This window comes from Lemur catta, chromosome 13, assembly GCF_020740605.2.
Source record: "Lemur catta isolate mLemCat1 chromosome 13, mLemCat1.pri, whole genome shotgun sequence".
Lineage (NCBI taxonomy): Eukaryota > Metazoa > Chordata > Mammalia > Primates > Lemuridae > Lemur > Lemur catta.
The window spans coordinates 78,495,689-78,510,951 of record NC_059140.1 but is presented as its reverse complement, the minus strand read 5'-3'; the positions used below and the strand labels follow the sequence as shown (position 1 = coordinate 78,510,951).

The window sequence follows — 15,263 nt, the reverse complement described above, 5'->3', positions numbered from 1 at the left end:
CCCAAGCATTCACTCTGACCTGGGGTAGGTCACCTGATGCAAAGGAACCCCAGTTTTCCCACCTGTAATATCAAAATTCTTCCTCCTACCTACTTCAGGAATTATCTTGAGGATTGATTTGAAATCAACAAAGGAACAAGATTGATTTCATGCACTTTTCAGAGCCAGGAGGATTTGTAATTCCTCCCTGCATTTGCAAAACCGCGAACCGGGAGGGAACCTGAGAGGTGATCTAATACAGAGGCCCCCCTTTGGGGAGGTGGAGCCCCAAAGCTGCAGAGAGCCAGCCTGCAGCCCTGTGGCTGCAGGAAACTCGTGCACATTTTATATGCAGCCCCCGATTTCAGCTTGAAGCGGGACAAAGCCATTATTCCCTGCGTTCCTGTGATTAAGGTTAACACATTCTTCAAAAGCCTAAACACTGCAAAAACAGGGAGCTCTGGCTACCCGGGGAAGAAGCAGACATTTAATCAGGACATCGCAATCTGGAGCCAGGAGGAAGTGATGTGTGTCACTGTGATGTCTAGGTACTCTGGGTTTTTCAGCAGGACAAAAGGTCCAGATATGTTCCCTAGGGGTCAGGAGGTTGACTATTTTCCTTCACCTTTTGGCTGTCACTAAGGAGTGGACATTTCTTTCATTGTCAGGCCACCGGCACAGTGACCACAAAGTGCCTCGCAAGCCTCTACATGCAACGCTCGGATCAGAGAGGAATGGCCTGAACTTGGCCTCACTGCAGGGGGTTGTTTGCTACCACGCATGGAGTCACCGCACAAACCCGGCTCCTGCTCTCAGCAATTCATCTCACAGCAGCGTCCCTGGGCCGCACCCTGTCGTGATTACAGAGACGGCAGCGGCTGTAAATCTCTGCTTCTCCATGACCTTAAACGCCTGACCAGAGAGTGCCCTGGTGCCTCTGGAAGGAGGGGTGGGGCAAGGAAAGGGCTGTAGAGAACGGATGTCCAGAGCGCGGCTGCTCTCCAGCAGGGACACAGAGAGAAAAGCACACGCAGCAGATGCAGGAGCTGAGGGAACAAGATTATTACCCGTAGGATCAGGGACCTGTCTGTCAGGAGTGGCACCTCGCCTGGATGACCGAGCAGCCCAGCCACCCCCACAGTGGGCCAGAAGAAACCCAACCGGCAGGACGGGGCCTCCCAACTGCACGAGATCAAAACCACAGTGAAATCCAAACAGGCCTGTGGTTTCATCTAACCGGCCACCTCAAAGGGGTGGCAGAGGTCTCGGGCTGGACCAGGGGTCAGGGCCGGGCTCTCATGCCCAGCTGCCATCGCTGTCAACAGGACAGGACAGCTGGCCACGCACGCCGCTGACCTGCGCGATGGCGTAGTCCGAGTTGTTGGTGGCCTGCATGCCCTCGTTCCCACTGATTCCCACACCCACGTGGGCCGTCTGGATCATCCCCACGTCGTTGGCGCCGTCCCCGATGGCGAGGGTGATGGCCTTCACCCGCTTCTTCACCACGTCCACTATCTCGGACTTCTGCAGAGGAGACACTCTGCGGGAGAAGAAAGAGAAGCCGTGACTGCGTGCGCCTTTCCAGAGGAAACAGCTGTCATCTACATTCGGCTGCGTGGAAAGGACAGTTGCTGGACAACCTCCAAATTCAATACATACGTTTTATGCTCATGTGCAAAGACGCTTTCAGAAAACAGTAGCTTGTGGCTTTCAAGTATTTGCCAACTTTGCAGATGGAATACACAATCAAAACTAACTTAAAACACAGCCTATGTGCGATCGCCCTGCTCGGTGGGAAGCTACGCAGGGACTCTCAGGGGCACATGTGCCCTGCGGCAGGAGAAGGGCCATTACCCTGGTCACAGAGGCCTTTGGAAACGCCTTCCCAACAAATCAGAAAACCAGCAGAGGCCCCCTTTCTGCTTTTTGGTTCATCATATACAACCCAGGACTGGTGAGGGAACTTTCTGTAAAATCTGTTTTTACAGAAGGGAAAGAAAACTGGGAGGACACAAGAAAGTGTAGGAAGAGGGTTAGGGTGAGAGGAAAGGAGAATGGCTTCCCCACGTCCACCCCGAGGAGGAGACGGGGTTTGCGGGGCAGCCAGGGCAGAGCACAGGGGCTGCAAGGTCTCCCACGGCTGAACGCTGCAGAAGCACAGCCCAAAGGGGGCAGAAGAAGTGTTTATTTAGAGTATAAGAACAGACAATATGCCAGGTGCAGTGGCTCACGCCTGCAATCCCAGCACTTCGGGAGGCTGAGGCAGGAGGATTGCCTGAGGCCAGAAGTTCAAGCACAGCCTGGGCAACATAGCAGGACCACCCCCATCTCTACAAAAAACAGAAAAATTAGCCGGGTGTGGTGGTGTGCGCCTGTAGTCCCAGCTACTCAGGAGGCTGAGGCAGGAGGATCGCTGGAGCCCAGGAGCCTGAGGCTGCGATGAGCGGTGATGACACCACTGCACTCTAGCCAGGGAGCGAGACTCTGTCTCAAAAAAAAAAAAAAAAAAAGAACAAACAATACAAATCCACTAATAAGGCCATCCTTTCCTCTTCAACTCTTCTTCTTCTTCATGCACGATAATATCACAAGACAGCACGGAACAGATACCTAAGCAGCACTGGGTAGGCTTGCGGCTACAACTGCCACCCAGGTGGTCAAGCAAGGTGGCCTCTTTATCAGCAAACCTGGGGTGATCTGGAGAGAAAGGAAGCCCGTAGGGCAGAAAACTTGGCCACTTTGCACTGTCGGGGGTTGGAAGAATCTTGGAGGTGGAATAGGAAAGGAGCTAAACAGATCCGAGATTTTCTGTGGTTAAATTGTTAGATGTTCGTTAGGGTGTTTAGCACTAAACCAACCAGTGGGTAACAAAGAGCAAGTCAGACAGAGTCACAGGATCTGCCACTCTGGGATTTGGATCTCAAGTAAGTCAAGTCTAGTCAGGATCCTGATGGCTTAAAGTCCAATCTATGAACATCCAACAGCTGCCTTTTCCCAAGAGCAAAAATAAGAAAACCTGACCAGGGCACACAAGGCAAATCATACCCCAGTATATCCTGAAACAGGAGCATGAAATTCTCATCAAGGATTTATTACGCCCTCAGCTGTAATGCCTTGAGAAAACATAATTCTAGCACACACTAGGGGTTCAAAACAGATGTCAAACAGCTAATTTCTACAGAGCTGAAGAGGCACCGTTCCCCTTCAGCCATATGCGGAATTTCAGTGCGATTGGTTGCCAGGAAGCACAAACCAGCTCTTTCTTCATCTGAATTTGTGACCTGGAGTCACATGCCACACTTAATAAGTATTCTCAACATATAATAATTCAACCCACAAAGTAAGAACTCCAGAGCACATCTGAGCCAAGCTGGGTGCTTGTGACACTTCTATAACCTATTTTGGTGCATTATGAATAAAAATATAAACCCAACGAGTTCAGTCAACTGGAGAGGTATTCCATCCACTTTTTTGGCTAACACAATAGATTCTAAAATGAGCAATAAGTTTTCCTTTTGACACTTAAATAAAAAAAATCATCATCCTGAAGTGTCTCATTTTATGGGATATGTGTTCCTGGTATTTTAAAACTAGCTTTAAGTTATTTCAGAGATGACACTTAAGTAAAACCTTGGTAACTGCTTTTATAGAATTAATGATCACACATTAATTTATGTGATCTAGAAAGGGTCCTGGTCTCAGAGTGAGTTTCTAAATCCTGACCTTGCAACGTGGTCTGAGCAGACAGAAGCGAATCCCTCCTTAGCTTCTAGCTCTCAGCTGCCCCACCGGCCACACAGCAGCTGGATCTAGATCACAGGTTTGTGTGCCGAGTTCAGTGGAGCCAGAGTGGTTACGACAAACTCCACCCGGGAAGATCCAAGAGACCCAAAACACTCACTAATTAACCAGACTCATGAAATACTTTCACTAACTGGACTTCAAAACAGCTTTATTGCCCATAGACAGTCCTACGACTAAAAGGAAGTTTGGAGACCACTGGCCTAGATCAGTGAGTCTCGAATTTTAAGCAAGCATCAGAATCACACAGAGACTTTGTAGACACAGACTCTGACCTCACTCTGGGGCGAGGCCTGTGAATGTGTGTTTCTAACCAGCTCCCAGGGGACGCTGACGCTGGCTCTGAACCACACTCAAGTCACTAGCACTGGCCAGACAATAGCACAAGTTCTTCCCAGTACAACTGTTTCCTAGCTAAGCTTAAATTTCCACAGCACAGACACATGCAAAATTTTTATAGTGACATTTAACAATTTATTACCAGAAGCATTTAATCTCATCCCCTTGTTTTCAAAGTTTGCAAACATAAGGTTCTTCTTCTTTGCTTTCAAACCAAAACCTAGTGAGTATAAATTTTGGTTGGGTATTTCATTTAAAATATTCTTCCAATCTGAGTGTCTCATACAAGGCAGGGGTCAGGGAAAATACTAACCAGAAATAAGACATACAGGACTTTATAAGTGGTGTTTTTTTTTAATGACACAGAAACCACAATTAATCAATACCAAGCATAAAATACACAATAATTAACTATAAAACAAATTGCTACCAATATATCAGAAGATTTCATTTAGAAAAGTGTCTATTTTTCCTGTTAAAGATAATATCCTATGAATGACATTTTCTTTGATAAAAAATAACCATTGAAATAAAATATCATACTTTTTTCCCATAGCAGTCATTCATCCTAAATTTTTCAAAATTGCAGTACCTTTAAAAATCTCATAGCTTAAGTGGATATACAAACACCTAATATATGGATCTATTATCTAAAGTTAAACTATCACACAAGTATCTATTTATTAAATGCTCATAGATGGCAAGAATGAAAGGAATACAAAAATGATTGACACCTCTATGAGATCCAAACTTATCTTGATGAAAACCAGATAAAGACACTCTGTTTCCTGTGGTCTAGATGGACGTTGTTTGCAAAGTTCTTGACCAACATATTGGTGATCTTGATTCTGTTTCCTACTAATATCCTTAAAAATAGGCTTTTTGTGACAGTTTTTAATGACATATGGCTGGCAACAACAATCTCTGGCTTCACAAACGGCTCCCCTGGGACAGGCTAACACCTAAGCCGAGTCTTTCTTTCCCTTGCCTCTCGAGATCAGAACACTGTGACTATTACAAGCCCACCGTTAGCCCCCATATAACACTCACATAAGCACATAAGGGCTTAACAGATACCAGCTTACCAAGTCTTTATGAAGGGTCTCAGGAGTGCTGTGTGATCGAGTCATCCAAGGTCTTTATATTTATGCAACTCACCATGTATTTTTTTTTTTTTAAGATAGGGTCTCACTATGTTGTTCAGTCTGGTCTCAAACTCCCAGCCTCAAGCAATCCTCCCACCTGCTCCTCCCAAGTATCTGAGACTGCATGTGCATGCCACTGCACCTGGCTTACCTCACCAAGTATTTATTCTAGGCACAATGATTTATGCCTAGAATCAAATTCTATCACAATCTTGCATACTTCAGTATTATGTTTGCACTATTAATAACTACTCAGCAGTGTCCAGTAGAATAAGCATTTAACTCTCTGACTAAATAAAATGATAAACCTCTATCTCGTTAAGTGATAAAAATGTGCATGAAATCACTACAAACCCTGATGCTACCTGGCCACCCCCGTGAAATACAAGTCAACATGCTTCAGGATTTGCAGAGCATCTGATTTAAGAGCCTAGATGTACTGATGGCATTACTTATTTTGATATGGGTGAAACAGATGTGTTTTGATAAATCCCCTGTATTTCACCAATATCAGCCATGAAGCCCTTTCCCTTAGGTTACACCGCAGGTTGGACAGGCGCTAAGCTCACACCAGCAGGAGTCTGTGCAAAGGAGATGGGAGAGGCAGTCAGCTGGGCAAGCATCTTGCTTTTTATCTTGGTGCTGCCATTTTATGGTAATTTCAGGAATTTAACATATATATTTGGGTGTATATTAAATTTAAATTGTAGAAAGCTTGAAATTCCCATAGCATCTTCTAAGTACAAAGATTATTTTCAACAGGGTATAAGTATCCATTTTTCAAAAATCCTAAGGTTAAATGTTTCCATATTCTGGAATAGACTCTAACTAGTTATAATTCAACTTTCAAAAACAGGATTTGAGCTCCCTTTCACACTCCATAAAAAAGATACCTATGTGTGGGGGGAGGGAAAGAGAGAGAGAGACAGCTTTTAAAAAATATTCTTTATATAAATTTGCTACTGCAAAACTATGTTAATGTTTACTAATAATTTCCTTGTTAAAAGTGTTCATTTAAATCACTTTCAATATTTAATAATATATAAATTTTAATTATTTCAGGGTTATGTACACCCCTACACCCCCCCCCAAATAGTCTTGGTTATCCTACAAATCCTTTTAGAAGACCTTGAAAAACAATCTCACTAGTGTCTTAAAGTATGTTACATCTCTCATTTTGGATGGGTTACTTAGTGCTTAAATAGGAAGAATTTTAAGACTAGCTATTCTGGTCACCTGAAGTTACCCTTCCATGGCATCTAAAAACTTCCGGATTCTAAACTCTAAAAATTTCTTCATAAAACAAAAATTTTTAAAGGGAAGAAACCCTAACAACTGATTTAGGGATGGGGCTGTCTCTTTCTCTCTATATATATTTTTTAAACTGATCTTACAATTACATAACTGGTGGCTGCGTTCAACATCCTGTGAGTGTTCTCTGCAACCTAGGAGTTACAGATCAACCATTGCACAGTTGTGGGTAGTGAGAGCAACTTGATATTCTTTATTAACTGAACAAAACCCTGAAAACTCAATCCTGCGCTGTATCTATAAACGCTGCCTCTGCGGCTGAGATTTGCTGTCAGAAAAAGGGAGGACACTCTGTCTGCCCGAGATCAGTTTACTCCGTAAGTGGGAAAGGGCTCACTTTGAAATCAGTATGCTCTGCTTGGGGGTTCAGAATTTATGCATCTATACTTGTGTCTGTGACAATTTTATCACATCTCTAGGAAACAGAACAATTAAAGCAGCACTCTGACAAATGTCTAGCCTCTGAAAACCTAACATCTGCACTAAATGATGTGGAATCTATTAAGATCTGAGCAAGCACATATTATGTAAAAATTGGATGGGTTGCAGGAGTCAAGGCTGCAGTGAGCTGTGATCCGGCCACTGTACTCCAGCCTAGGTGACAGAGCAAGACCCTGCCTCTAAAAAAATTTAAAAAAATCGGACAGGTTGTATGTTGTAAATTAAATGCAGTTTTATAGTCACTGAAATCAACCAATTCTAGTCTGTTTCTTCCTGTACTAGACTGAAAAGAATGGAGCAGTCTAGGAAGGCTGGGATTTAAATAAAAGATATTAGATCCTTCTGTTCCCAGGCTGAAACAGGGATTAGAATAACACATTTAAATACCTTAATGTTTTTAGCACAAAAAGCATTAATTTGATACTCTGCTTCCTTGAAATGCTTTATTAAGGCCCCCAAGACCCTTTCAAGAGTGTCTGCTTTCCTGAAGTTAACATACAAGTATTGATCCCCACTGCAAAGTTCACTAGTATTTCAAAACAGCGAGCCTGACCTCTGCTGTGGGGAAGGCGGGAACAGGAAACAGAGTCCAGGGGAAACAGAGATGTGTTTGAGTTTTGACGTTTCAGAGCTAGCTTATGGCTCCGGCAGGCCAGGCATCATGAGCTCGTGCACCACTGGACATTAATGACGATGGAGATGTTTAATAGAATGATTTTAATTAGGCCTGTCCCTCACCTGTCACCTGTGCCTGGAACAAAAAGGTCATCTGATTATCCACCAGATATATATGCCACACTGTAACCACGTGCACTCGGGAAAGAGGGGGGCAGCCCATCCAACTCTGGCTCCAACCAGTCCTAGACCAAGGGCCACAGGGACCGCAGCGGCCAAGGCCATGCGTGCTTCACACCCGGGACAGTTAGTTCACAGATCCATATGCCTCTCTCCCTTTCTCTCTTTCCCTCTTTTTTTTTATACAGTTGAAAGTGGAGTTTGCTGGGTCGGCATGCAGCTAAGCTACACAACGCTCTTTCTTCCAGGTACCATACGTGCCTTCTGAAACCTAAAGCCTGTGTTTAACAAGCCACTAACTCTAGATCTCAACAGCAGGAAATGATAATACTTTCCTTTTTCATGACCATATATGTGAAGATGTTTTTAAAAATAGGCAGTGGCATTCTACCATGCCAAGAACAGAATATGAAAATGACTTCTAATGATTCTACACATCGGCTAAGTCCTGGAGAACAGAGAGATGGACAGAGACTTCAGGTAGATGGGGTGAGAGGTTGTGGTGGTGGGCTAATACGGGCCTGGCGAGGGTCTGCACAGAGAGGACATGAGACCCACGACACTGTGCACCCACAATTACCACAGCCAACTATGGCAGTAGGTGACATGCAAAGTTGCCCCTTGGTCCTCTAATTGAGTAGTATCATCGGAATAACACTTCCTTAGACAAAGTCTGGTCCAAAATGAAGCTGGCTGAGTACTAACATGTCTGTCTCCACAGTCAGGCAATGAGCTCCCTGGTGTTAGGAATTTGTTTTCCTCATCTTTAGATGCCTAAGCACCAAACATAACAGGTAGTAAACAAATATTTGTTGAATTGTCCATGTTTTTATAATTTTTTTTTACTTATAATACAGCTCTTTTTTCTTTCTCCTTCTCTATTTTAATTGTTTCCATTTCATGTTCAAGGGCACATTTAATCATACTAAATGAGTTAATGATCATCTTGCAGTTTTTGATCAAAGAACGTGAAAGGTTAAGGCTACGAGTTTATTATATCCTCTGTTCAGAGAAGCCCAAACCTCAAGCTTGGAGTCCACCCGGTAGCTGCATGGTGCTTTACAGGGTAAATTAATACACGGGCAGCCCTATCTATCAGGTTATCCCAACTTCTGTAAGTACCAGCCTCTACCTAAAAACCAAGTTTGCCACTGATGTGGCTTGATAGGCGGGGTCAACACCGCCAACACCTGCCACGTTCACCTGGGCTGGCAGCTGCAGCAGAGCCGGCCAGCCCACGAGCCCTCAGGGCAGAGACTGTCGCTGAGCTCAGAAAGGAGATCAAGGCCAGGGGGAGCCAGACTTGCAGCCGCCTGGATTAGGGCTGGTACCAGAGGGGGGTGTGGAATGAGGAAAAGCTGCGGCCAAGAAACTTGAGATGGGGGCTCAGGAGCACAGAGAGCGGGGGCTCCAGCTCTACTGAGAAAGGGCTGTCACTGCTCGTGCTGTGATGGCGTTGGGATACCAGGCCTACACCTTACAACTGCATCCAGCTCTCAGCTGGAAATGGGAGCCACCAACCAAACTGAGCCCCGACTGAGGGAATGAGAGGGAGAGAGGCAGCAAGCCGCAGCCAGCACCCTCTGTCTCTCACACAGATACACGACAGCTCATTAAATCAAACTGGCATGTAGATGGAACCTAAAGCAGTGACAGCTTTGGTGTTGTCATCTTTTCTTCAGACGGCGTAACAAAAATGACCTGCCATCCACTTAGAGTGACCTAGTTTCCAAGGCACAGCAGAAAGCCCACGCTAGGTCTTCATCTGGGCTCTAGCAACAGAAAGGTGACAAAAGCATCACTGTGTCCACTGGAGCCACAGGGGATGATTTCTTTTTCTTTTTATCATACGGCTGTCCTGCCAGAGTTGTACAAGGGCCAGACCAGATCATGTGACCTAAGGTCCAGGGTGATCAGAGGCAGCATGTGGTTGGGAAGTTTTTATGGTCCTACAGGTTGCTCAGAAAATGCCACCACGGCCCCCTATGCCCTGGAGAGCAGGCACGTTCTTGTCCCTAGAGGTGTTTAGTATGCTCACTGACAGCACTGTGGAGCAGGGAGGGAAGAACTCAGGTGACAGCAATGTGTGCACAAGTGAACAAGGAGGAATGGTGCCCACGCCGTAAAGGGGTCCTTGCCATTCCTTATCCAGGTGTGCCACCTCCCTAGTCCTCTTTTGCACTCCCCTGTGAAGAGACCAACAGGGAGGGTCTCTAATGTTTCTTGAGCTCTAAACCCTGCGCTTTTAAGCTGAAAGCAAAAATCTGGGATTCAGTAGTGAAAATAATAGGAGCAGCGGCAAGTGATGATTCAGCACGCGCTACTTATTCATCGGGAACTGGGTGAGATGCTGTCCACGCACCGGCTGATTTAATCCTCACTACAGTTCCGGGAAATCAGTGCTGTTGTTCTCTGAATATTACAGGTGAAAAGACCCAGCTCAGAAGAGTGGGTGCAGTCTGCCCAAGGTCACAAACCTAATGAGGGGCTGGGATAAGACCCAAATGGCATGGTTTCACTCCAGGGTCTGCACACCCACCAACTCTGCTACATTCTGTGGCTTCTTCCAAATGCACATTTGGAAGCTCTTACGCAGTTCTGCTCAGCAACTAGGCCCTGGCTGGGGTGGGAGACCAAACGCAGGCTTGAGAGCTTCTACTCCCTATACTGTAAGAACCCAGCAATGTTACCTAATCCCCTGGTTCTCAGTTTTCTGCCTACACTATGGGGACATCACCATTGCCATCTGCTTCATAAGATAGCCATGAAAACCAAATTAAATGATAAAGATGGACAAGTATTTTGAAAGGTAGAAAAAGCATATCTTGATCTCTCCCTGATTCCTGGACTGAGAGCTTCTGATGCATGTTGTTCCCAAGCGTCACGCCTCACCTCTCTGCTGGGGACACCTCCCATGCTCCAAGCTCGTCCTGGCTGGGAACGTTCTTCCCCCTAAGCTCCTGGCTTCAGGCCTCTCCAGGTCTTCAGGATGGAGATAAGATGAGAATCAGTAAAAGAAGGAAGTCTTGGCCCACATGTCCCTGTTTGAATTTATCTCCCTTACCTTTAAGTCCTACATCAGACTGTTTCCTCATGTAGTTTTATATAGTTTCTTTACAGACCAACCCATTATATGATATAACATATTCACACTAATATTCTCACACACTGAATACGAATAAACACAAACAAGATAATGAGTTTTTACAGGTAAAGATGCTTCTTCATTTTTTTAATTGCCCAAACATCCAACAAAGTGCTTTGCACACAGAGGCTCCTACCAGTTTTGCCCGTGTGAACTGGACTGCGGCGATAACGGGGCAGTTCTGAAGTATGGTGTCAGGGAAAGGGAAAGCACATGGGTTTGGAGCAGAGGACAAATTAGGAATGAAGAAGGAACTTTGGCAGGGTGAGAACACCTCTCTCTCAGTAGCCCTGTGAAGTTGGGCTGAAACAGACGGCCTGTCTTGAGAATTTGAGCTGTAAGAATACCATTTTTTTTCTTGCATGATTAAAACTGTGCAATTAGCTCAATCTGTCCTCATAACCTAAAATAATGTCAGCTGTTCACTAGAATAAATTATAAACATATGAAAAACGTGCAACTGTCACAAGCATTGTCTCCTCAAGCAATGTCACACACAGCAGAGAGATTCTTGTCCAATCACATATTGGAAATAGCTTTTCCTCTTGCTTTCATTTTCAACAACAACAACAACAACAACAAAACCCAAAAAACAAAAACAGCAAATAATCCAATCAGGGTGCAATTAGTACAAATGGAAGTCTATAAATAGTTTTTTCTTTGTAATAAAATGAATTGAAATTGATATAAAACAAATTTTGAAAAAGCCTAACTGTGTAAAATAACACCAGACAATTAACAAGTGCAAAACAGAACTATCCACGCCAACAGATGATCATTTTGGTTAGCCTACAATCCTGACGACATCTATATAGTTATTCTCTCACGTCACAGAAAATCTCTCTGTTGCTGTATTTAAAAAAACAGAATCCAAAAAGCACTTCATCTTTAAAATGATTCTTAAATATTATGGAAATTAAATTTAAAATTTTTTCCTTGCATTTGATCTGAAACAAGTTTAAGAACTGCGACCTCTCTGCCTGTTTTTTGATGTCAGACAGTTCTTCAAGATCCTCTTATTTACATGCGGCCCTATCTGAGCTATAAGCCTCTCACTAGCATTCTTCCAAAATTGAAGGTATTAATTTTCAGTCAAAGGAAAAGACCCTTCAGCATTATTGAAAGGTAGTTTTGACTGGTTTCCAAAAAGCTAGTGGCTAGTTTCAGCTCGTTAAGTCATATCAGTAAAAGCTAAAAAAAAAAAAAAAAAAAATCATGTAGGTTTTTTCCCATTCAGAATGTTTTTAAAAGGTGAAGTTTTCCTAAGATGCTTTAAGCAGCAGGTCATTCCTTCCTGGAAAGACTGTCTGCTGAGCCGGGCAGCTGTCATGGCAATGAGCCATGTCTGGGGCAGGGCCAGTTAGTTTAACAGGGGACTGATATTCTTTGTCAGTTTTCTTTGCACATTTGGGGACTTTTGTCAGCATGTTGTGAAGCTCAGGTCATTAGTAGAACAAAGAGGAATATATTAAACAATCAGCCATGCAGATTGTAACAAACGAGTCAAAGACATGGATGCGTTGGGCAGTTAGGTGAGGTTTGCAGAGCTAGCCCATTGCTTCCGAGGGCCTGCAGTCCCGGGGACAAGCTGGGGCTCACTGAGTGAGTCACACAGGCACCATGCTAAGTGCAAGGGGAGCAAGTTCTTTTCAACCCCTTGAGTGACTGAAGGAGAGGAAAAATACACATGAATGTTTGCTTAATACTCTTGAACAGTAATTAGGAAATAGCCATTTTCTATTTCTTCCAGATGCTGTTAGTGAAGGAAACAGACTTTTCCTTAACTCTGGGGGCCAGGTTTGGACACAGGTGGCATTTGCTTTCTGCGTGCACGCCAAGCACAGGGGATGCAGAGACCCTCATGCTACCAGGGAGCAGCACCACATGGCTCTCACATGGCTGCCAGCTCCAGTGACAAAATGTCTCTAAGACAGAAACTGGGAAGTGACATCACAGAGCGGGAGAGGCCACCCCAAGAGGCTGAGGATAATTTTCCCTCTGTGACCTCCCCCCAAGGCCAGCCCCACATTCGGTCTCAGTACCCGGCACGAATCTGCATTCAGACGGCACGTGTGGACTTGCATACCACACCACAGTGGATTCTCCAACTTACGGCTGCGCACTGCTCTAATGTGTAGAAAGGCAGACAGAGTACTGCGTGCACCTACGGGAAAGGAAGCCAATAACCACACGGCCCAGAGCGTCCGGCCAGCATTCATAAGAATCGGCACTGAGCTACGGGGCTGGAAATAAGCTAGAAATGATTTCATAAATGAATGTGGGTCGAGCCAAAGGGCCGCTGCGGGGCCGCACCCCGTGAGCTCCAGCACCCGGTTTGTGGGTTCCCACTTCCCAGACTTCCCTGCCGCTTTTGCTCAGACAAGCGTGTTGGGACACGCTGTAGCCTGTCGGCCCAGCCTCTCTCCAACGGTGCAGCTCCAAGCGCACTCCCCCAGACCACCTCACCTGCCCCTCTCTCCGAGAATGAGCTGAAGGCGCAGCTTGGCGTAGGGTCCCTGGGGAGGCCCAAAGACCCCACAGCAACACCCCTGAAGATGCCCTCCAGTGCCCTACACTCCAAGAGGGGGAATAAGAGCCGTTTACAAGTCAGTCCACGAAAGACTCGAAAACGAAGACCCCTGTAACGCACTACTTAGCCAAAGACACCTTGGAGGGTGGTGGGAAAGGGAGGAGAGGGAGAAAAAAGCCACTGAGCCTTCCCCAGCTACTTCCGGAGAATGGACAGAGACTGTGGGAAAACGCAGCAGCTCAGGTGGAGGAACGCTTTGAACAGAGTTTGGCAACAACGAAGCAGACCAACATTGCACAATGTCGATGTGTGGGCAGCGAACACCCTTACAGACTACCAGTGGGCATGTACTCCACAAGGGTGCAATCCTGCATAAAGGCAATCTGGATACAATTTCTGTGTATGTGCAACTTCTGAACAGGTAATTTGACTCCAGGAATTTATGCTAAGAAATAAATAAGTAGACAAGGTTACGGGCATAGTCGCTGGAGCATGGCTCATCAGCACCCTGTCTTTGAGGATGCTGTAGATCTAAAGTGTACTGACTAGAACATGGACACATGTCCCAGGTGTTGCTGAATGGAGACAGCAAGTTACAAAAGTCCATGTACAGTGGCACCCGATTTTAGACTCATACTAGACACACACACACACACACACACACACACACATGCAGAGATAAAACTTCAGGAGAAAACAATTTAGAAAGTGGTTATCTCTGAATAGAATGAATTTAGTTGGGTGTATGATTCCTTCATTTTGTTCTTTCTTCTTTACATCATTAACATGTACATTACTTTTGTAAAGAAAAAGCAAGTAAGTTATTAAAAAGAAAAGCAATATAAATACACTTCAAGGCCTCACTCAATTCCATACTCCTCTTAAGAGCTTTTCATGACAGTCCTTGCCCTACATCATAGCCATCTGAGTTACGCTACATTACAGGATACTTATGTCATGACTTTGCAAGTACAAGGCGTTTGACAAAGTCTTAGAAAACAAGGAGCTGCCATTCCTTCACATGGTGCCTTTCTCTCTCGTGACCAGCACAGCTGCCTACCGCAGTCTCAGCTCAATAAACATCTGTTGATGAGGTTGAATTCAAAATAAGCCAAGGTGTGGGAGGTTAACTTAGTTACTTTCAAATATCCAGAGAGAAGGTTGTAGGAGAATCAGGAAACCCGCCAAATAAATCACATTTGCACAGTAAGCAAAATTTTACCAGGCAAATGGGGCCTTTGTACCCTGGAGACGTGTTACCAGCTGGGAGCCTGGGGGCACCTTGGTACTTAACACTCCTGAGCTCTCTGTCAGTTTTCCAATACATTGTGATGCAGAGAAAAAAATGACTTCAATTTTAGACCCTGCACAAATAGAACAAAATCTCAGGCTTTAAACATAGATATGTTGTCACTACAGGAATACTTTATTGAACTATCAACATAATTCCAAAAGGATTTCCCCCCCAATCCCCCGCCAGCAACTCTTTCAAATAGAAGTTTCACGTGCATACAGCAGAGAAGGATTTTTCTTCACAAGGTTTTTGATCCCTTTGTGCCCATATAAACTTGAAGCCAACGCTACACATCTGAGCAACTGCCAGCAGGAACTCCAGGGCTCCCCACACCTCCTCCCAATTGTTTGAATGCATTAAATTCTAAAATCCCACCACTCGGTGGTAAGGAGGGTCCTACTGAACTGGGAATATCTACAGCACTGTTTCCGACACGAGGCTGAAACGCCCTGAGCTCAGGAACGGGAACTGGGCAAGGCAACG

At 45.0% G+C, this 15,263-nt stretch overlaps 1 protein-coding gene across 2 annotated transcripts in view; it reads right to left on the bottom strand.

Moving 5' to 3' along the window:
- ATP8A2 (ATPase phospholipid transporting 8A2) overlaps positions 1–15,263 on the bottom strand; it is a 466,915-nt gene that overhangs the window by 194,238 nt on the left and 257,414 nt on the right. For both annotated transcript variants that reach the window (XM_045567137.1, XM_045567138.1), the window contains exon 26: positions 1,336–1,519. In XM_045567137.1, coding sequence (XP_045423093.1) covers positions 1,336–1,519 — 184 coding nt within the window. The remainder of the gene's footprint in view (positions 1–1,335; positions 1,520–15,263) is intronic.